Below are 21,065 nucleotides of genomic sequence, written 5' to 3'. Positions count from 1 at the left end.
AAGAAGAACCTTAAATATCACTTGAAGACACAACAGTATGCAAAAATGATCAATACAAACCTCATCGCTACATTACTTCCATCAATAATAACATGTTTCAGGTCTTCTCTTCCAGGTTCATTTTTCAGTTCAAGTTTATAAGGCGTTTTAATGGAATAAAGAAACCTTTGTACTCCAGTGACGGATGGTTCAGGCTTTGCCTGCCTCCCATGTGTGGCAGGTCTACTGTCATTGTTCAAGGGGTTGGCTGTAAAAGCCGTGTTGTTAGAGTTGACAGGTATCTCCCTTGTAATTCTGGCAGAGGGCGGATTTGAAGGTCCTGGGGCCTCAGGGGCTGGGATCCGCCTATTTATTGGGGGACTTGATGTGCCTCTGGCTACAAAGCCTATATTTTTTGTTGAAATCCTTTCGGCCTCCAGCCTTTCAGATCTAGACTCTTCCTTGGGCATCCCTAAAGACTTCTTCTTCAAGAGTTCATTGGAAGAACTGGGGAAGACCTTCGACTTGGCTACGGTCACTACCTGTCGCGGTTCAGACGCCAGTTTGGGCAAGCGCTGTTCTTTGGTGGTTGGATTGTCCTCGATGATTTCTACATGTTGGCTGGGGCTCCGTTTTTCTATCTCATCCAGCAGTTTCAGGGGCTCCTCTGATTGTCCAAGGTCTTTGATGACCTTCTCAACCACTGCCTGGGGATATCCCATAGTCTTGAAAAAATTAACAAGGATTCGATATTCCGTTTCTGCGCTGATGGGATCTTGGTCCAATACGATTAATTCTGTATCATCCGAATAGGTTGAATCTAAGTCGATGACTGGGACGTCGGAGTCATCATCAATACTGATTGGCCCATCTGCTTGGATGCTTTCCAAGGAAAATGGTTTTTTCCTGCATTCGTTTTCTTTCTCCGAGCCTCGTCTTTTTGCTTTTAATCGCTCTTGTTGAGCAGAGGAGAAGGATTGGTTCGACTGGGGGACGCCGGGAAATACAGAGTCCAGCTGACACATTAGCTCTGACACCGGGGTCTTAGTCCGGGCCTCATCTTGGCTACAAGGTAGATTGTTAGCGCATGCGTTCACAGTACTGATCTCGAGATCGGCATCATCCTGCACAACCAAATAGTGGTCGTTCGCCAAGAGAACCAGCAGTTCCTCCTTCAACGCGCTGGGCAGCAACAACAAGTCCATTGTATATTTATCGGCGTGAGCCTCAACGAAAACTTTAAACTCCCTTTTCACCTCCGGTTCTTTACCGGGAGCCAAGCTCATATTGTCTCTGAAAATGTCCGCAAACTGCTGCACTTTACTCTGGGCCATCACTACCGGTTCTGTTCCCCCTTTGATGGCCAAGACTCCGATTTCCAACACTGTGATGCTGGCGCAAGTGTCCCTGATGAGCGAGTGAAGGAACAAGCTGTTGGCTCCAACGAAAATGCAGTGCATCTCCTTGGGGTAGGTCTCCGTGGCGGCCATTTCCGGGTCGCTGAGCCCTTTGATGTATTCCTAAAATAGAGGGAGGACGTCATTTGAGTCATTTCTCATCAGGCTTCTTAGCATGTACAAAACATCAAAATACATATAGGAGACCAAAAAAATGCAACATTATAATAATAATAATTACACCCCAGTACATTATACCTGACTAGGTCTGAATTGTGTTTCTGCTGTAATGTTGTCTATTGTGCATTTATTATTCTTGTCTGCAGGTTGACACTTTCCCCCCCTTCCAGTCCCTACACTTCCCCCCCCTTCCAGTCCCGACACTTTCCCCCCCTTCCAGTCCCGACACTTTCCCCCCCTTCCAGTCCCGACACTTTCCCCCCCTTCCAGTCCCGACACTTTCCCCCCCTTCCTGTCCCGACAATTTCCCCCCCTTCCTGTCCCGACACTTTCACCCCCTTCCTGTCCCGACACTTTCACCCCCTTCCAGTCCCAACACTTTCCCCCCCTTCCAGTCCCGACACTTTCCCCCCCTTCCAGTCCCGACACTTTCCCCCCCTTCCTGTCCCGACAATTTCACCCCCTTCCTGTCCCGACACTTTCACCCCCTTCCTGTCCCGACACTTTCACCCCCTTCCTGTCCCGACACTTTCACCCCCTTCCTGTCCCGACACTTTCACCCCCTTCCTGTCCCGACACTTTCACCCCCTTCCAGTCCCGACACTTTCACCCCCTTCCAGTCCGGACATTTTCACCCCCTTCCAGTCCGGACACTTTCCCCCTCTTCCAGTCCGGACACTTTCCCCCCCTTCCAGTCCGGACACTTTCACCCCCTTCCTGTCCAGGTCAATTTTCAGCTTTCAGCGCTATCACACTTTGAATGACAATTGTGCAACACTGTACCTATATGAGTTTTTTAGCATTTTATTCAGACAGATAAAACTTTATTTTGGTGGTATTTATTCACCACTGGGATTTTTATTTTTTTTTGCTATATAAAATGAAAAAGTCCAAAAATGTTGAAAAAAAGCGTTTTTCTTATAAAATTGTGCAAATAAACAATCTTTCTTCATAAATCTTGGACAAAATTTATTTAGTTATCTTTTTAGTACAAAAAAAAAAAAAAAAAAATAACCCACATTAGTTTATAACCAAAAATATTTATTTTATATTAATTAATATTAATTAATTAAATATTAATTAAATATTAATATTTAATATTTATATTATTTATTTATTTTTTTTTTTTTTTACACGGATTGCTTATACACCCATAGAGGCTGTAAAAGCAATCATTTCTCCTTCTCTTTGGCTGCATTCTTGCGGCCATTGAGAAATACTGTGTGAGCTGTGATTGGTCACAGCTTGTCAAATGGTACAAGACTGTTGTGAATAGTCCTGTACCATGTGATCTCTGTGACCATTCACAGATTTCACACGTAGTAAGCACAGATGTCAGAAGAGACATCTTGCTTACTACTCTTCATGTGATCACTGATTGGCCAATCAGTGATCACATGATTGGGACCTCGCACAGAGGTCCCATACGACAATCGGTGTTCCACTGTGTCCGGAGGACACAACGGGCACCAGGGAGCGCGCACAAGCAGGGATCAGGGAGGGCGTTTATAAACGGCCACCCGACCCTGCCCTGCCACCGTCTGGCCGTTTAAATACATGGGCCGGATGGGAAGTGGTTAAAAAATGCTTCCTAAAACAAACGCTTCTAAACGCGGTATGCAAACGCGGCTAAACAGACTTTTTTAACCTACATTTTCCAGCAGTCAGTTTCCATCATTAAGAAGAAGTGTTTTCCAAACGTCCCGTGTACATGAGCCTTAGCTGCCATGTCTCCGCACCCGTCTCTACCTGGCCACTCACAAGTAAGGCCTGGGTCTGTGTGTTTTGTGAATGGCCAGGAGGAGAAGCGGCAGAACCACCACCGCAGCATTGTGGTCTATGAGAACCTGCAGCACTTCCATCCCGGCTGTCCTGAAGTATGGCGGGAACAGCATTTAATGAGCAGATTTTCAGGACGTAGGAGAAACCCTGCATGGCAGTGGGTATCAGGACTGCTTTAACCCTGGTAAGGCTTTGACACCTAGAATTGGGTTTTAAAAGACCAAAATGGAACAAAAGAAGAGAAGTTCATTGTTAGAGTTTGCATACATGTTCAATAAAAGGCCATTCACTACAGTCATGGGATGTGTCATTGATACAAAAGTAAAATTCTCACACAATGCAGGAGGTGCCCGGTGGATTTTCCCAATTGTAGCAACCTATTTGCACATACTTCCCTTTGTCCCGCCACAAGAGCACAAAGACTTCCTGTATATCAATGACTCGGCTATAATAGACTTCCTCATTGTGTGCGGTCAGGGCTTTCCAAAACACCGCGCCTTGTCACACATCTTCTGACATCAGCAAATCCACAGAGACCATCCACGCGGCTGTGTACAAAATCAAAATACGGCCACTAATACCAGCGTATGGTGTTTAAACCCCACGGCGAGGATGCTGAAGGATACTGGGGTGTACGGAATAAATATTGATCACAGAAAAAAAAAAAGAAGGAACATCATAGGACTTTATATGTGTCAACCAAAAAGAAGTCAGATCCTCAATTCCGAGCAACGCCAAGCTGGGCGCAGATACGTCATTTAGAGCAGGGGTCTCCAAACTACGGCCCGCGGGCCACATCCAGCCCACTAAAAAGGTTTACCCGGACCACATTAACTCTGATATAATGGGGGGCTTCTGATGTGATAAGAGGGCTCTGAGGGAAAGGAAGGGGGGTTCAGATGTGATAAGGGGGCTCTGAGGGAAAGGAGGGGGTTCTGATGTGATAAGAGGGCTCTGAGGGAAAGAAGGGGGGTTCTGATGTGATCGGGGGCTCTGAGGGAAAGAAGGGGGGGTTCTGATGTGATCGGGGGCTCTGAGGGAAAGAAGGGGGGGTTCTGATGTGATAAGGGGACTCTGAGGGAAAGGAAGGGGGGTTCAGATGTGATAAGGGGGCTCTGAGGGAAAGAAGGGGGGTTCTGATGTGATCGGGGGCTCTGAGGGAAAGAAGGGGGGGTTCTGATGTGATAAGGGGGCTCTGAGGGAAAGGAAGGGGGGTTCAGATGTGATAAGGGGGCTCTGAGGGAAAGGAGGGGGTTCTGATGTGATAAGGGGGCTCTGAGGGAAAGGAAGGGGGGTTCAGAAGTGATAAGGGGGCTCTGAGGGAAAGAAGGGGGGTTCTGATGTGATCGGGGGCTCTGAGGGAAAGAAGGGGGGGTTCTGATGTGATCGGGGGCTCTGAGGGAAAGAAGGGGGGGTTCTGATGTGATAAGGGGGCTTTGAGGGAAGGGAAAAGGGTTCTGATGTGATAAGGGGGCTCTGAGGGAAAGAAAGGGGGGTTCTGATGGAAAGGAGGGGGTTCTGATGTTATAAGGGGGTTCTGATGGAAAGGAGGGGGTTCTGATGTTATAAGGGGGTTCTGAGGGAAAGGAGGGGGTTCTGATGTTATAAGGGGGTTCTGAGGGAAAGGAGGGGGGTTCTGATGTTATAAGGGGGTTCTGAGGGAAAGGAGGGGGTTCTGATGTTATAAGGGGGTTCTGAGGGAAAGGAGGGGGTTCTGATGTGAAAAGGGGGTTCTGAGGGAAAGTAGGGGGTTCTGATGTTATAAGGGGGTTCTGAGGGAAAGAAGGGGGGGTTCTGATGTGATAAGGGGGCTCTGAGGGAAAGGAGGGGGTTTTGATGTGATAAGGGGGCTCTGAGGGAAAGAAGGGGGTTCTGATGTGATCGGGGGCTCTGAGGGAAAGAAGGGGGGGTTCTGATGTGATAAGGGGGCTCTGAGGGAAAGGAAGGGGGTTCAGATGTGATAAGGGGGCTCTGAGGGAAAGGAAGGGGGTTCAGAAGTGATAAGGGGGCTCTGAGGGAAAGGAGGGGGTTCTGATGTGATCGGGGGCTCTGAGGGAAAGAAGGGGGGGTTCTGATGTGATCGGGGGCTCTGAGGGAAAGAAGGGGGGGTTCTGATGTGATAAGGGGGCTCTGAGGGAAAGAAGGGGGGGTTCTGATGTGATAAGGGGGCTTTGAGGGAAGGGAAAAGGGTTCTGATGTGATAAGGGGGCTCTGAGGGAAAGAAAGGGGGGTTCTGATGGAAAGGAGGGGGTTCTGATGTTATAAGGGGGTTCTGAGGGAAAGGAGGGGGTTCTGATGTTATAAGGGGGTTCTGAGGGAAAGGAGGGGGGTTCTGATGTTATAAGGGGGTTCTGAGGGAAAGGAGGGGGTTCTGATGTTATAAGGGGGTTCTGAGGGAAAGGAGGGGGTTCTGATGTGAAAAGGGGGTTCTGAGGGAAAGTAGGGGGTTCTGATGTTATAAGGGGGTTCTGAGGGAAAGAAGGGGGGGTTCTGATGTGATAAGGGGGCTCTGAGGGAAAGGAGGGGGTTCTGATGTGATAAGGGGGCTCTGAGGGAAAGAAGGGGGTTCTGATGTGATCGGGGGCTCTGAGGGAAAGGAGGGGGTTCTGATGTGATAAGGGGGCTCTGAGGGAAAGAAGGGGGGTTCTGATGTGATCGGGGGCTCTGAGGGAAAGAAGGGGGGGTTCTGATGTGATAAGGGGACTCTGAGGGAAAGAAGGGGGGGTTCTGATGTGATAAGGGGGCTTTGAGGGAAGGGAAAAGGGTTCTGATGTGATAAGAGGGCTCTGAGGGAAAGAAAGGGGGGTTCTGATGGAAAGGAGGGGGTTCTGATGTTATAAGGGGGTTCTGAGGGAAAGGAGGGGGTTCTGATGTTATAAGGGGGTTCTGAGGGAAAGGAGGGGGTTCTGATGTTATAAGGGGGTTCTGAGGGAAAGGAGGGGGTTCTGATGTTATAAGGGGGTTCTGAGGGAAAGGAGGGGGCTCTGATGTGAAAAGGGGGCTCTGAGGGAAAGTAGGGGGTTCTGATGTTATAAGGGGGTTCTGAGGGAAAGGAGGGGGTTCTGATGTGAAAAGGGGGTTCTGAGGGAAAGGAGGGGGTTCTGATGTTATAAGGGGGTTCTGATGTTATAAGGGGGTTCTGAGGGAAAGGAGGGGGCTCTGATGTGAAAAGGGGGTTCTGAGGGAAAGGAGGGGGTTCTGATGTTATAAGGGGGTTCTGAGGGAAAGGAGGGGGTTCTGATGTGAAAAGGGGGTTCTGAGGGAAAGGAGGGGGTTCTAATGTTATAAGGGGGTTCTGAGGGAAAGGAGGGGGTTCTGATGTTATAAGGGGGTTCTGAGGGAAAGGAGGGGGTTCTCATGTGATAAGGAGGCTCAGAGGGAAAGAAAGGGAGGTTCTGAGGGAAAGGAGGGGGTTCTGATGTTATAAGGGGGTTCTGAGGGAAAGGAGGGGGTTCTGATGTTATAAGGGGGTTCTGAGGGAAAGGAGGGGGTTCTGATGTAATAAGGGGGCTCTGAGGGAAAGGTAGGGGGGTTCTGATATGATAAAGGGGCTCTGAAAGAAAGAGGGTTCTAATGTGATAAGGGGGCTCTGAGGGAAAGGGAAGGGGCTTCTGATGTGATAGGGGGCTTTTGATGGGAAAGGGGGACTCTGATGTGAAGGGGGGGCTCTGACTTGAAGGAGGCTTCAAATGTGAAAGGAGGCACTCTAAGCATAAAGGTAAGAATTGTTCTGCGTGCATCCCATCCCCCCTCCTTATACTTACAATCCTCATCCAGCACTGTACTCAAAAGCAACATCGCAACTCTCTCTCTCCTCATTGGCTCAGACGCAGCAGAGAGAGCCAAGGGAGCCAATGCAGCCAGTGAGGGAGGAGCAGGGGTGGGGCCAAGCTACACTCTGTGTGTCTACAGACACAGAGCGTGGCTCGGGAACAAGCCCACGAGTGTCCCCATAGCAAACGTTGCTTGCTATGGGGGCACTCAACAAGGGGGAGAAGCCAGGAGTGCCAGCGGGGGACCTGAGAGGAGGATCGGGGCTGCAAAACCATTACGCAGAGCAGGTAAGTATAACATGGTTATTATTTTAAAAACAAAACATTTGTCTCTTTACAATCACTTTAAGCTGTCTATACCCGGCTCGAATTTCAGCCAATTCCTGCTGCCACAAAATGGTCCTGCCGACACCGCTCTAGTCTACAAAGGTTGATTGTTTAGCCAACTTTCGTTGAAGGAGCCTGTTGGAAAATTGTTGGCTGAACCATGACTACAGCCAGCCAGCTGCAACTGCTGTTCGAGTATTCTGACAGCTGCTGGCTCTGGCTGTCAGAATACAAAAGCTATTGGTTCCCGCTGCTGTCAATCACAGCCAGTGAGGAGGGAGCAGGGGTGGGGCCAAGCCACGCTCTGTGTGTCAATGGATACAGACTGCAACTCAGGAACAGGCCTGCATGAGTGTCCCCACAGCAAGCAGCTTGTTATGGGGGCACTCAGCAGGGGGAAGGAGCCAGAAGCTCCGGCAGGGGACTCAGAAAAGCAGGATCGGGGCTGCTCTGTGCAAAACCATTACACAGAGCAGGTAAGAATATCATGTTGCTTGTTATTTAAAAAAAAATTACATTGGCTCCCGCTGCTGTCAATCACAGCCAGTGAGGAGGGAGCAGGGGTGGAGCCAAGCCACGCTCTGTGTGTCAATGGACACAGACCGCGACTCAGGAACAGACCTGCATGAGTGTCCCCACAGCAAGCAGCTTGTTATGGGGACACTCAGAAGGGGGGAGGAGCCAGGAGCTCCAGCAGGAGACCCAAAAAAGGACGATTGAGGCTGCTCTGTGCAAAACCATTACACAGAGCAGGTAAGAATATCATGTTGTTTGTTATTTAATAAAAAAAAAAATTACAATGGTTCCTGCTGCTGTCAATCACAGCCAGTGAGGAGGGAGCAGGGGTGGGGCCAAGCCACGCTGTGTGAATGGACAGACCGTGACTCAGGAACAGACCTGCATGAGTGTCCCCACAGCAAGCAGCTTGTTATAGGGGCACTCAGCAAGCCGAGGAGCCAGAAGCTCCAGCGGGGGACACAGAAAAGGAGGATTGGGGCTACTCTGTGCAAAACCACTGAAAAGAGCAGGTAAGAATATCATGTTTGTTATTTAAAAAAAAAATTACATTAGCTCCCGCTGCTGTCAATCACAGCCAGTGAGGAGGGAATAGGGGTGGGGCCAAGCCACACTGTGTGTGTCAATGGACAGACTGTGACTCAGGAACAGGCCTGCATGAGTGTCCCCACAGCAAGCAGCTTGTTATGGGGGCACTCAGAAGGGGGGAGGAGCCAGAAGCTCCGGCAGGAGACCCAGAAAAGGACGATTGAGGCTGCTCTGTGCAAAACCATTACACAGAGCAGGTAAGAATATCATGTTGTTTGTTATTTAAAAAAAAAAAAAAAAAAAACACAATTACATTGGTTCCTGCTGCTGTCAATCACAGCCAGTGAGGAGGGAGCAGGGGTGGGGCCAAGCCACGCTGTGTGTCAATGGACAGACCGTGACTCAGGAACAGACCTGCATGAGTGTCCCCACAGCAAGCAGCTTGTTATAGGGGCACTCAGCAAGCCAGGGAGCCAGAAGCTCCAGCGGGGGACACAGAAAAGGAGGATTGGGGCTACTCTGTGCAAAACCACTGAAAAGAGCAGGTAAGAATATCATGTTTGTTATTTAAAAAAAAAATTACATTAGCTCCCGCTGCTGTCAATCACAGCCAGTGAGGAGGGAGCAGGGGTGGGGTCAAGCCACAGTGTGTGTGTCAATGGACACAGACCGCGACTCAGGAACAGGCCTGCATGAGTGGCCCCACAGCAAGCAGCTTGTTATGGGGGAACTCAGCAGGGGGGAGGAGCCAGGAGCTCTGACAGGGGACTCAGAAAAGGAGGATCGGGGCTGCTCTGTGCAAAACCATTACACAGAGCAGGTAAGAATATCATGTTTGTTATTTAAAAAAAAAAAAAACAAAAAAACAAAACAATTACATTGGTTCCTGCTGCTGTCAATCACAGCCAGTGAGGAGGGAGCAGGGGTGGAGCCAAGCCACGATCTGTGTGTCAATGGACAGAGACCGCGACTCAGGAACAGGCCTGCATGAGTGTCCCCACAGCAAGCAGCTTGTTATAGGGGCACTCAGCAGGGGGGAGGAGCCAGGAGCTCCAGCAGGGAGGAGAAGCCAGGAGCTCTAATGGGGGACCAGAAAAGGAGGATCAGGGTTGCTCTGTGCAAAACCACTGCACAGAGCAGGTAAGAATATCATGTTGTTTGTTATTAAAAAAAAAAAAGTTACCTTTACTAATCACTTTTACCCCGGTTCACATATCCGCATTCCTGCTGTCCATATTTTGCATGGGCATGAGAGCCCACTCATTTGAATGGACTCCCGTGCCCCGAGACACGCAGGGAAAGAAGTCCCTCGGTTCCCAGTACGGTTGCGATTTCCAGCGCGGGCAGCCTGCCATTAGAACTAGTGGCACCCACCCGCGGGTCCGCATTCCTCTGTGCGGGGGGTGTGCGGCTGAACGGATTTTGTGGGGCACCACCCGCACAGATGTGAACCGAGCCGTAGAACTCTTCAGTATAAGATATCAAAGGCAGTGGATTATATCGTGCAAGACAAGAAAATTCTAGCAGTTAGTGGTCCAGTCCCATTAAAAATACAAAAAAACAAACCACTGCAATGCATATTAGCAATGGACTGCTGCAGAGCTTCAATGCGCGTAAATGTCGCACAAACGCATGTGCATTAGCAGCACATTTACGCATGCTCTGCGGTGTGAACACGCCCTAAAAGTAACCGATTTATTGCAAATCAGTCACATGGATTCCTGCAAACACATTAACATTTAATAGACGTAGACATTGAAAAACAGAATCGCCACTAAATATAAAAGGTGACAAATGTTGTTTGTACGTTATATGGCCTATGATAAAAAAAAAGACAAAAAAAAAAAAAAAGGCGTGCTTCTGACATCTGCGAAACAACAGAAGGTGACAAAGAGACCCGTCTGAGGACAACGATGTCACAGCCAGCCTTGTCACACAGGTTCAGCATCTCCCAATTCCTCCCAGAGCAGTCAGCCGTTGACGAGCTACAATAGCTGAGCAAAGAGTGAACAGGCCAGCGCTGGATGATCTGGTGGGGAATGTGGGAGATAAGCAGCTGAGACACTCCTGCTGCCGTCACACTGGAGAACTGAAAAGCAGTCGCTGTAAATAGAAACCGATGAGACGGACCTAGAAGGATGGAATGCCAGGGCAGCAAAGTGGCTAAGTGGTTAGCACTTCCACCTGGCAGTACTCCGGTCATTGGTTCGAATCCCAACCACGGCACCACCTGCCTGGAGTTTGCATGCTCTCTCTGTGCCTGCGTGGGTTTCCCCCAGGTACTCCAAAGACATGCTGGGAGGTGAATTGGCTCCTGTCTATATTGGCCCTAGTATGTGTATGTATGAATGTGGGTTAGGGACCTTAGATTGTACACCCCTTGAGGGTTAGGGACCTTAGATTGTACGCCCCTTGAGGGTTAGGGACCTTAGATTGTACGCCCCTTGAGGGTTAGGGACCTTAGATTGTACGCCCCTTGAGGGTTAGGGACCTTAGATTGTACACCCCTTGAGGGTTAGGGACCTTAGATTGTACACCCCTTGAGGGTTAGGGACCTTAGATTGTACACCCCTTGAGGGTTAGGGACCTTAGATTGTACGCCTCTTGAGGGTTAGGGACCTTAGATTGTACACCCCCTGAGGGTTAAGGACCTTAGATTGTACACCCCTTGAGGGTTAGAGACCTTAGATTGTACACCCCTTGAGGGTCAGGGACCTTAGATTGTACGCCCCTTGAGGGTTAGGGACCTTAGATTGTACGCCCCTTGAGGGTTAGGGACCTTAGATTGTACGCCCCTTGAGGGTTAGGGACCTTAGATTGTACGCCCCTTGAGGGTTAGGGACCTTAGATTGTACGCCCCTTGAGGGTTAGGGACCTTAGATTGTACGCCCCTTGAGGGTTAGGGACTGATGGGAATGTACTATATGTAAAGTGGCACCACCTGCATGGAGTTTGCATGCTCTCTCTGTGCCTGCGTGGGTTTCCTCCAGGTACTCCAGTTTCCTCCCACACTCCAAAGACATGCTGGTAGGTGAATTGGATCCTGTCTGTATTGTCCCTAGTATGTGTATGTATGAATGTGAGTTAGGGACCTTAGATTGTACACCCCTTGAGGGTTAGGGACTGATGTGAACGTACAATATATATGTAAAGCACTGCGTACATTGACGGCGCTATACAAGTACCTGAAATGCACGGGTGTCACACTGGCGGCCCTCCAGTTGTTGCCAACTACAAGTCCCATGAGGCATTGAAAGATTGACAGTTACAAGCACGACTCCCAAAGGCAGAGGCATGATGGGACTTGTAGTTTTACAACAGCTGGAGGGCCACCAGTTTGACACGCCTGATATAGATTATTCAGACAGTGCATTGTGGTGACAGGTTCTTTTTTTTTCTGTCCTTTTTGGGAGATTTTTGTTCACTTCCTGTGCCAGAAACCCAACAGGAAGTGAAGGGAAATTCCCTGTTGAATGTCACCTGAATGGGTGTCCCCATTGGAAGATTTCCTCCCTATGCTTGTGGGGTTGCTCCTCTGTACCCTTAGACGGCTATTTTTCTTTTAGCACGGAGTTGCCTTCTTCCTCAGATTCTTTTTAGTTCTATTGAATTGTTTGTGGTTTGCAGAGATCAGATAATGAAGAGAAGATTGGAGCCGGAAGCCAAAAAATCAGCCCTAACCCGGTCCTCATCAAACAAAAAGCAGCTCCCTACGATCCCGAAGAACGTAGTCCCCATTACCAAACCTATTTCTCAACAAGTTTTGCAACAGCTGGAGGGCAGCCAGTTTGCCCCCCCCGCAATGCATTACTTGCATTTAAAGCATCATACCCCCCATCCCTTATACTTACCTAAACCCTCAGTCAGTCCAGCACTGTGCCTGCCTGCAGCCGCTCTCTCCTCTCATTTCCCGGTCTCACAGGCGTTACTAAGGCAGCAGAAGCCATTGGCAGTCCAATCCTGTGAGTAGGGAGTGGGGGGGGCAAGACGCGCTGCCTGTGTCTATGGATACAGGCAGCACAGCTCGGGATCGGGACTGCAGACGTACCACAATGAAAAGTGTCCTTCTATCGTGGAGCCAGGAGTGCCTGTGGGGTACCTGAGAAGAGGAGGATCGGGGCCACTCTGTGCAATTCCAGGCTGTCACCAGGATGCCTGCATCCCCTGCGAATGATAAGAACCCGGGACACCCGGTCCCGAGTCACCTGATAGCTGTGATATCCTCTGATTGGCTATCACTGTGATCAGTCAACTGTGCATAGTATCTCTCTCAAATGCAGAGAGATGTAAACAAGCAAAAGCCTGTGTAAAAAAAATAAAATAAAATAATAGTAATTAAAAAAAAAAAAAAAAATAGAAAAGAAAAAAGGTACAAGGTACAAGTAAGGGTCAAAGGTCAGGGTCAGTAAATGTCAGACGAGTTTTTTTTTTTTTTTAAATTATCAGTGTTTTTTTTAGGTAGGATAAAAAAACAAACCGCGCAACATCATTTTTGGGCTATACTACGGGTACAAACAATAAAAAATATACACATCTGTGGTATCGCTGCGATCATCAGGAGCAGAGGAATTTATTTTGGGTTGTTCTTTGGTGGTAGATTATGGTAGTAGCAAGAAATATACAGCTGAATTTAATTTTTTTTTACTATTTTGGGCCAGTTTAATAATAATAAAAATATTTTGGGTTTTTAATCACTTTAAAGTACAACTATAGGCAAGACTTTTTTTTTTTTTTTTTTTAATTTTGGATGGAGCGGAGAGGGATCAGAACCCCCGTCAGTTTTTATTGCTGTCCGATTCCCCCCTCTCTATTCGTTCTGTTTACCGTTAGCATTGAAAGTGAAAGTAAAAGAAAATCTCAAATTTTGGGTTTTCCCCAGAAAATAATAGAGGGGAAATCTTCCAATGGGGACACCAGTTCTGGTGACTTATTATTATACAGGATTTATATATTATTATTATTATACAGGATTTATATATTATTATTATTATACAGGATTTATGGCACCAACAGTTTGCTCAGCGCTTTACAATATAACGGGAGACAATACAGCAACAATACAGTTCAATACAAGAGGGATAGGAGGGCCCTGATCCTGGGAGCTTACAATCTAGGAGGGAGGGGCTAGTGGTACAAAAGGTAATAACTGTGGGGGATGGACTGGTTGGAAGAGTAGAAGATTCCATTATTAGCTGAGGGCAGGATAGGCTTCCCTGAAGAGAAGTTTTCAGAGATCGCCTAAAAGTGAGCAGAGTAGGCGATAGTCTGATAAATTGGGGTAGAGAGTTCCAGAGGATGGGGGAAGTTCTGGAGAAGTCCTGGAGATGAGCATGGGAGGAGGAGACAAGGGAGCTAGAGAGTAGGTGGTTGTGCGAGGAGAGGAGGTTTGGGTGGTATTTGGAGACAAAATCGGTGATGTAATTTGGGGCGGAGTTATAAATGGCTTTATACGTTATTGTTAGTGTTTTGAATTTTATCCGTTGGGCAATAATAAGCCAGTGAAGGGATTGGCAGAGAGGGGTGGAGGACACTGAATGGAGGCCAGAGGAGGGATTGGCAGAGAGGGGTGGAGGACACTGAATGGAGGCCAGTGGAAGGATTGGCAGAGAGGGGTGGAAGACACTGAATGGAGGTCAGTGGAGGGATTGGCAGAGAGGGGTGGAGGACACGGAGTGGAGGTCAGTGGAGGGATTGGCAGAGAGGGGTGGAGGACACTGAATGGAGGTCAGTGGAGGCATTGGCAGAGAGGGGTGGAGGACACGGAGTGGAGGCCAGTGGAGGGATTGGCAGAGAGGGGTGGAGGACACGGAGTGGAGGCCAGTGGAGGGATTGGCAGAGAGGGGTGGAGGACACGGAGTGGAGGTCAGTGGAGGGATTGGCAGAGAGGGGTGGAGGACACGGAGTGGAGGTCAGTGGAGGGATTGGCAGAGAGGGGTGGAGGACACGGAGTGGAGGTCAGTGGAGGGATTGGCAGAGAGGGGTGGAGGACACTGAGTGGAGGTCAGTGGAGGGATTGGCAGAGAGGGGTGGAGGACACTGAATGGAGGTCAGTGGAGGCATTGGCAGAGAGGGGTGGAGGACACGGAGTGGAGGCCAGTGGAGGGATTGGCAGAGGGGAATGACTGATACAGAATGGTTAGTAAGGTGGATGAGTCTGGCAGCAGCATTCATGATAGACTGAAGAGGGGATAGCCTGCGATGAGGTCGGCCAATGAGGAGGGAGTTACAATAGTCAAGGCGAGACTTGGGGGTCTCTAAGGATTTCCCTTAATTTGCAGGGATTTAGTCTCACTTTCTGTTTTGGCTCTGGGACAGGAAGTGAAGGGAAATCTCCACAATGACACAGATGGTGCTAAAAATCTGACAGGTGTTGTGAAAAAAAAAAAAGTTTTGCCCATAGTTCTACTGACCCCCAAGTTCACCAGAACTAGTGTCCCCATTGGAAAATTTCCCCCTCTATTACTTTTCTGGGGACAACCCAAAATGTGAGGTTTTCTTTTACTTTCACTTTTGATAATAATGGTAAACATGACAAAAAGGGTGGAAAAAAAAAAAAAAAAAAAAAAAAACGCTTTAACCTTGTGGCGCCTTCAAACTAAAGCCGCCGCCCATCATCTATGCCCCGCAGCTGTTGGAATGCCTCGACAAAAACTGTAAAGACTGGTAATTGCTTATGTTTTAGCCCCGGTTCACGTGTGCGTTCCGCGTTTTGCGTGAGCACGAGAGCCCAATCATTTGAATGGACTCCCGTGCTCCGGGACACGAAGGGAAGAAGTCCCGGCACTTCTTTGGAAACGGCAGCCCGCACGGGAACCTCAGTTCCCAGTACGGTTGCGATTTCCAGTTTTCGCGGCCTGCCATTAGAATTAATGGCACCCGCCCGCGGGTCGGCATTCCTCTGTGCGGGTGGTGCGGCTGCACGGATTTTTATGCGGATCCACAGCTGCACCACCCGCACAGATGTGAATCTAGCCTTAGTTTTTGTCCAGGCATTCCAACAGCTGCGGGGCATAGATGTTGGGCGGTCCCTGGTTGGGCTCCGCCCTTGTCACCTCTTTTACAGAGTGGGTGTGGTGATAGCCCATCTATGGGCACCTATGGGCACCTCCGGCTGTCTTAGCTCTGAGGAAAGGAGTGCGTCACCCGAAACGCAGCAGTTTTTCCAGCCGGGCGGTTGTTGAGACAGGACCCTTGTTGTCTGGGACTGAAAGAACTGGCTCCATGCCTGTTTTATGGTCTTTTTGTGAGTAAGCATTTGTTACCTACTTTTTGGTAAACATTTTTCATCGCGGTAATGCAGGAGGAGAGTGCGCCCTCTTTTGTTTTCTCTTATAATGTAAGTACGTTTTAGTGTTGTCAGGTTGGATACCTGGACTTCTGGAGGAAAAGAAATGTAATCTCCAAACACGGAAAGGTTTCTTCACAGTAAGAGCTGTGAGAATGTGGAATAGACTCCCTGAAGAGTTGGTTGTGGCCAGCTCAGTGGATTGCTGTAGGAAAGTCCTGGATTCCTTCTTAGATACACAGAATATAACTGGATATAACATTTATAGGGAAAGGTGATCCAGGGAATATCCGATTGCCTCTCGGGGGATCAGGAAGGAATTTTTTCCCCTGCAGGAGCAAATTGGATCGTGCTTTGCTGGGTTTTTTGCCTTCCTCTGGATCCACTGTGGGTGTAGGATTTTATTTATTTATTTTAAATGGTTGAACTGGATGGACTTTTGTCTTTTTTCAGCCAGACTATGTAACTATTATTACATGTTGGAAAACACATCCAGAATCGCAGATGTGTGACCCAAGGTGGCTCCATTCACACCTGGGCATGTCGGGATTGCGGCAGAATCGCTGTGATCGCGAAACGCAGGTTCAAGTGCCATTAGGTGCCTCTTGGGGGATCAGGAAGGAATTGTTTTCCCCTGCAGGAGCAATATGGATCGTGCTTTGCTGGATTTTTTTTTTTCAACTGCGGGTGTCGGATTATAACTTTTTATTTTTTTAATGGCTGAACTGGATGGACTTTCTTCAGCCAGACTAACTATGTAACTGTTATTGTCAACGGCACCTAAAACGTGGTGCTGTTTTGTGGCGATTATCGCACGGCAAATCGCTTGTCGTCCAAAAGTCGCCTTGCCCCAGGTGCTGACAACCCACACTACGCTAGAAAAAAAAATCTGGCTCCTAACTTTTTTTATCTGGCTCTTAGATTCAAAGAATATTTGTCAAGCCCCGCTGTAATGTGTTCTGCTGTGCAGGAGCCGTGCATTGCACAGACATGCGGACATGGCACTGATTATGTTGGTGATAAAAGAATGTTTGGGGAAACCAGCAATATAATTGAAAGTATTGTCAGTCACATGACTGCAGCTGGTGAAGCATGAGAGAGGATCATGTGATGCATGATCTAATGTACGCATGGTGACCGCAGCCCCATTCAGGTTTTTGTAGTGTTTTTGCAGAAGCATTTAGTGGCATTTTCCCAGGTTTTAGCATTTTTTTGACCAAAAAATTATTTTTTTTTTGGTCAAAAAAAGTCCAAAAGCGCCGGTTTGCTGCGTTTTACCGCGCTAGAGCGTTTTTACAGCTAAAAAAAACTCCTCTAGAAACACACTAGTTTGGGGTTTTTTTTCTGCCAAAAAACGTCCCACCCAAAAAACGTTGATTCCAGTCTGTGTGTGTACGGAGACATAGGATAACATGCTGGGGGGGTTTACTGGCTGTAGGAAAAAACATCAAAGACCAAAAAACGCTGATACCAGTCCCTACAGGAGCAAATTGGATCGTGCTTTGCTGGATTTTTTTTGCCTTCCTCTGGATCAACTGTGGGTGTCGGATTATAACTTTTTTTTTTTTTAATGGTTGAACTGGATGGACTTTTTTCAGCCAGACTAACTATGCAACTATTATTGTCCATGGCACCTAAAACGCGGTGCTGTTTTGTGGCGATTATTTTTTTTTTGGTCAAAAAAAAGTCCAAAAACGCCGGTTTGCGGCGTTTTACCGCGCTAGAGCGTTTTTACAGCTAAAAAACTCCTCTAGAAACACACTAATTTGGGGGTTTTTTTTCTGCCAAAAAACGTCCCACCCAAAAAACGTTGATTCCAGTCTATGTGTGTACGGAGACATAGGATAACATGCTGGGGGGTTTACTGGCTGTAGGAAAAACCGGCAAAAAACATTGATTACTTTGGGCAGCACAGTGGATAAATGGTTAGCACTTCCGCCTGGCAGTACTAGGGTCGTTGGTTCGAATCCCAACCACGGCACCACCTGGCTGGAGTTTGCATGTTCTCCCTGTGCCTGCGTGGGTTTCCTCCGGGTACTCCGGTTTCCTCCTACACTCCAAAGACATGCTGGTAGGTGAATTGGATCCTGTCTAAATTGTCCCTAGTATGTGTATGTATGACTGTGAGTTAGGGACCTTAGATTGTACGCCCCTTGAGGGTTAGGGACCTTAGATTGTACGCCCCTTGAGGGTTAGGGACCTTAGATTGTACGCCCCTTGAGGGTTAGGGACCTTAGATTGTACGCCCCTTGAGGGTTAGGGACCTTAGATTGTACGCCCCTTGAGGGTTAGGGACCTTAGATTGCACGCCCCTTGAGGGTTAAGGACCTTAGATTGTACGCCCCTTGAGGGTTAGGGACCTTAGATTGTACCCCCCTTGAGGGTTAGGGACCTTAGATTGCACGCCCCTTGAGGGTTAGGGACCTTAGATTGTACCCCCCTTGAGGGTTAAGGACCTTAGATTGTACGCCCCTTGAGGGTTAGGGACCTTAGATTGTACACCCCTTGAGGGTTAGGGACCTTAGATTGTACACCCCTTGAGGGTTATGGACCTTAGATTGTACACCCCTTGAGGGTTAGGGACCTTAGATTGTACGCCCCTTGAGGGTTAGGGACCTTAGATTGTACACCCCTTGAGGGTTAGGGACCTTAGATTGTACACCCCTTGAGAGTTAGGGACCTTAGATTGTACACCCCTTGAGGGTTAGGGACTGATGTGAATGTACAATATATATGTAAAGTGCTGCGTACATTGATGGCGCTATATAAGTACCTGAAATAAATAATTACAGCCTGTGTGTGTACGGACACATAGGATAACATGCTGGGTGGTATATCGACTGTAGAAAAAAAAATATCAAACGCCAAAAACAGCCGCTATAAAAGCGCCAAGTGTGCATGAGGACTAATGGTTGAACTGGATGGACTTTTGTCTTTTTTCAGCCAGACTAACTATGTAACAATGATATGTATGTTTATGACGTAATAAAAATACATATCCAACCTGAAACCACTAAAACGCATCGATTGTGAATTTTACCAATTACAATTCGTTCCAGCATGGAAGAGGTGACCCTATCTCGCCGCCCTACCTTGGCTTTGTGCACGGCCTCCTGTTTGCCTTTGAGCTGCACCCATATTCTCCCCGGCAACTTCTGCTCGGCTCTGCGGTCATAGTTGACAGTTTCCAACGACTGCAATACTGTAAACACCACCGGGAACAAGATCTTTACTTGGGCTTGACTATCCTTCAGCAGTTGTTGTTGATCTCCAGGGAAGGTGAACTCATCCACCACCTCTCCGGGGGGGTCGCTGTCTTCCTTGTTTGTTCCCGGGACTCTGGCCATCCCTGTCCTTGCTCATCCGGGAACACGTTTCATCTTGGGTGCCGCAGATCTGAGAAAGTCAGAAAAGTCTCGTTATTGGTTTAAAAATCCCAACCACGGCACCACCTGCCTGGAGTTTGCATGTTCTCCCTGTGCCTGCGTAGGTTTCCTCCCACATTCCAAAGACATGCTGGGAGGTGAACTAGCTCCTGTCTACATTGTCCCTAGTATGTGTATGTATGAATGTGAGTTAGGGACCTTAGATTGTACGCCCCCTTGAGGGTTAGGGACCTTAGATTGTACGCCCCTTGAGGGTTAGGGACCTTAGATTGTACGCCCCTTGAGGGTTAGGGACCTTAGATTGTACGCCCCTTGAGGGTTAGGGACCTTAGATTGTACGCCCCTTGAGGGTTAGGGACCTTAGATTGTACGCCCCTTGAGGGTTAGGGACCTTAGATTGTACGCCCCTTGAGGGTTAGGGACCTTAGATTGTACGCCCCTTGAGGGTTAGGGACCTTAGATTGTACGCCCCTTGAGGGTTAGGGACCTTAGATTGTACGCCCCTTGAGGGTTAGGGACCTTAGATTGTACACCCCTTGAGGGTTAGGGACCTTAGATTGTACGCCCCTTGAGGGTTAGGGACCTTAGATTGTACACCCCTTGAGGGTTAGGGATCTTAGATTGTACGCCCCTTGAGGGTTAGGGACCTTAGATTGTACACCCCTAGAGGGTTAGGGACCTTAGATTGTACACCCCTTGAGGGTTAGGGACCTTAGATTGTACACCCCGAGGGTTAGGGACCTTAGATTGTACACCCCTTGAGGGTTAGGGACCTTAGATTGTACACCCCTTGAGGGTTAGGGACTGATGTGAATGTACAATATATATGTAAAGCGCTACGTAAATTGACGGCGCTATATAAGTACCTGAAATAAATAAAAAGGATTCGGGGACACAGATGTGCAGAGGCATGGAGCGGATAAAACAGATCTCTGATTGGGGAAGGTGGGGGTGATATGGGCTGGATCCTGCTTCCAGGACAGTGAAGTCTCTGTGTAAGTGAGGAGGAGGATGCCCCTGGAACCAGCAGAGAGCTGGAAAGTCGGGCCGAGGAGCTGCCAGATATTTAGCTGATAAGCCCAACACCAGACAAAACTTTTTCTTCTTTTTAGTTTAGGGTGAACTGAAAAAAAACATCTGGAATGGTCTATGGAATGGAGTTCTATGGGGTACTTCCTTAACCTCTTCCATACCGGGTAATTTTACCCCTTCCTGCCCAGGCCATTTTTCAGGTTTCAGCGCTCTCACGCTTTGAATGACAATTGCGCGGTCATGCAACATTGTACCCAAACTAAAATTTTATCATTTTCTTCACACAACTAGAGCTTTCTTTTGGTGGTATTTAATCACCGCTGGGGTTTTTATTTTTTGCTAAATTAACAAAAAAAGACCGAAAATTTTGAAAAAAAAAACGTTTTTCTTTGTTTCTGTTATAAGTTTGCAAATAAATAATTGTTCTTCATAAATTTAGGCCGAGATGTATTCTGCTACATGTCTTTGGTGAAAATAACCCAAATTAGGATGTATTATTTAGTTTGTAGGAAAGTTATAGAGTTCACAAACTATGGTATAGATCTGAATATTGATCAGTCCTGAAGTACCGACAGCCAATCTAATTTCTTGAGGTCCAAGAATGTCAGGACAGTACAGATATCCCCCAAATGTCAGAACAGTACAGATATCCCCCAAATGTCAGGAGGGTACAGATATCCCCCAAATGTCAGGAGGGTACAGATATCCCCCAAATGTCAGGAGGGTACAGATATCCCCCAAATGTCAGGACGGTACAGATATCCCCCAAATGTCAGGACGGTACAGATATCCCCCAAATGTCAGGACGGTACAGATATCCCCCAAATGTCAGGACGGTACAGATATCCCCCAAATGTCAGGACGGTACAGATATCCCCCA

The 21,065-nt window shown here is 48.1% G+C and overlaps 1 protein-coding gene across 1 annotated transcript in view; it reads right to left on the bottom strand.

Annotated features, from left to right (window-relative positions):
- Positions 1–17: 17 nt before the first annotated feature.
- LOC149435340 (NEDD4-binding protein 1-like) overlaps positions 18–21,065 on the bottom strand; it is a 30,656-nt gene continuing 9,608 nt past the window's right edge. Inside the window, exons 2-3 of the mRNA XM_089662756.1 lie at positions 18,860–19,163; positions 18–1,499 (exon numbers count right to left, since the gene is read on the bottom strand). Of these exons, the coding sequence (XP_089518882.1) occupies positions 18–1,499; positions 18,860–19,114 (1,737 nt within the window). The 5' untranslated portion in view covers positions 19,115–19,163. The remainder of the gene's footprint in view (positions 1,500–18,859; positions 19,164–21,065) is intronic.

This window comes from Staurois parvus, unplaced genomic scaffold (assembly GCF_062004578.1).
Source record: "Staurois parvus isolate SC_StPar_1 unplaced genomic scaffold, SC_StPar_1.0 ptg001534l, whole genome shotgun sequence".
Taxonomy (NCBI): Eukaryota; Metazoa; Chordata; class Amphibia; order Anura; family Ranidae; genus Staurois; species Staurois parvus.
Note: the sequence above shows the minus strand (reverse complement) of the source record. Positions and strands in the feature narration are given on the sequence as shown.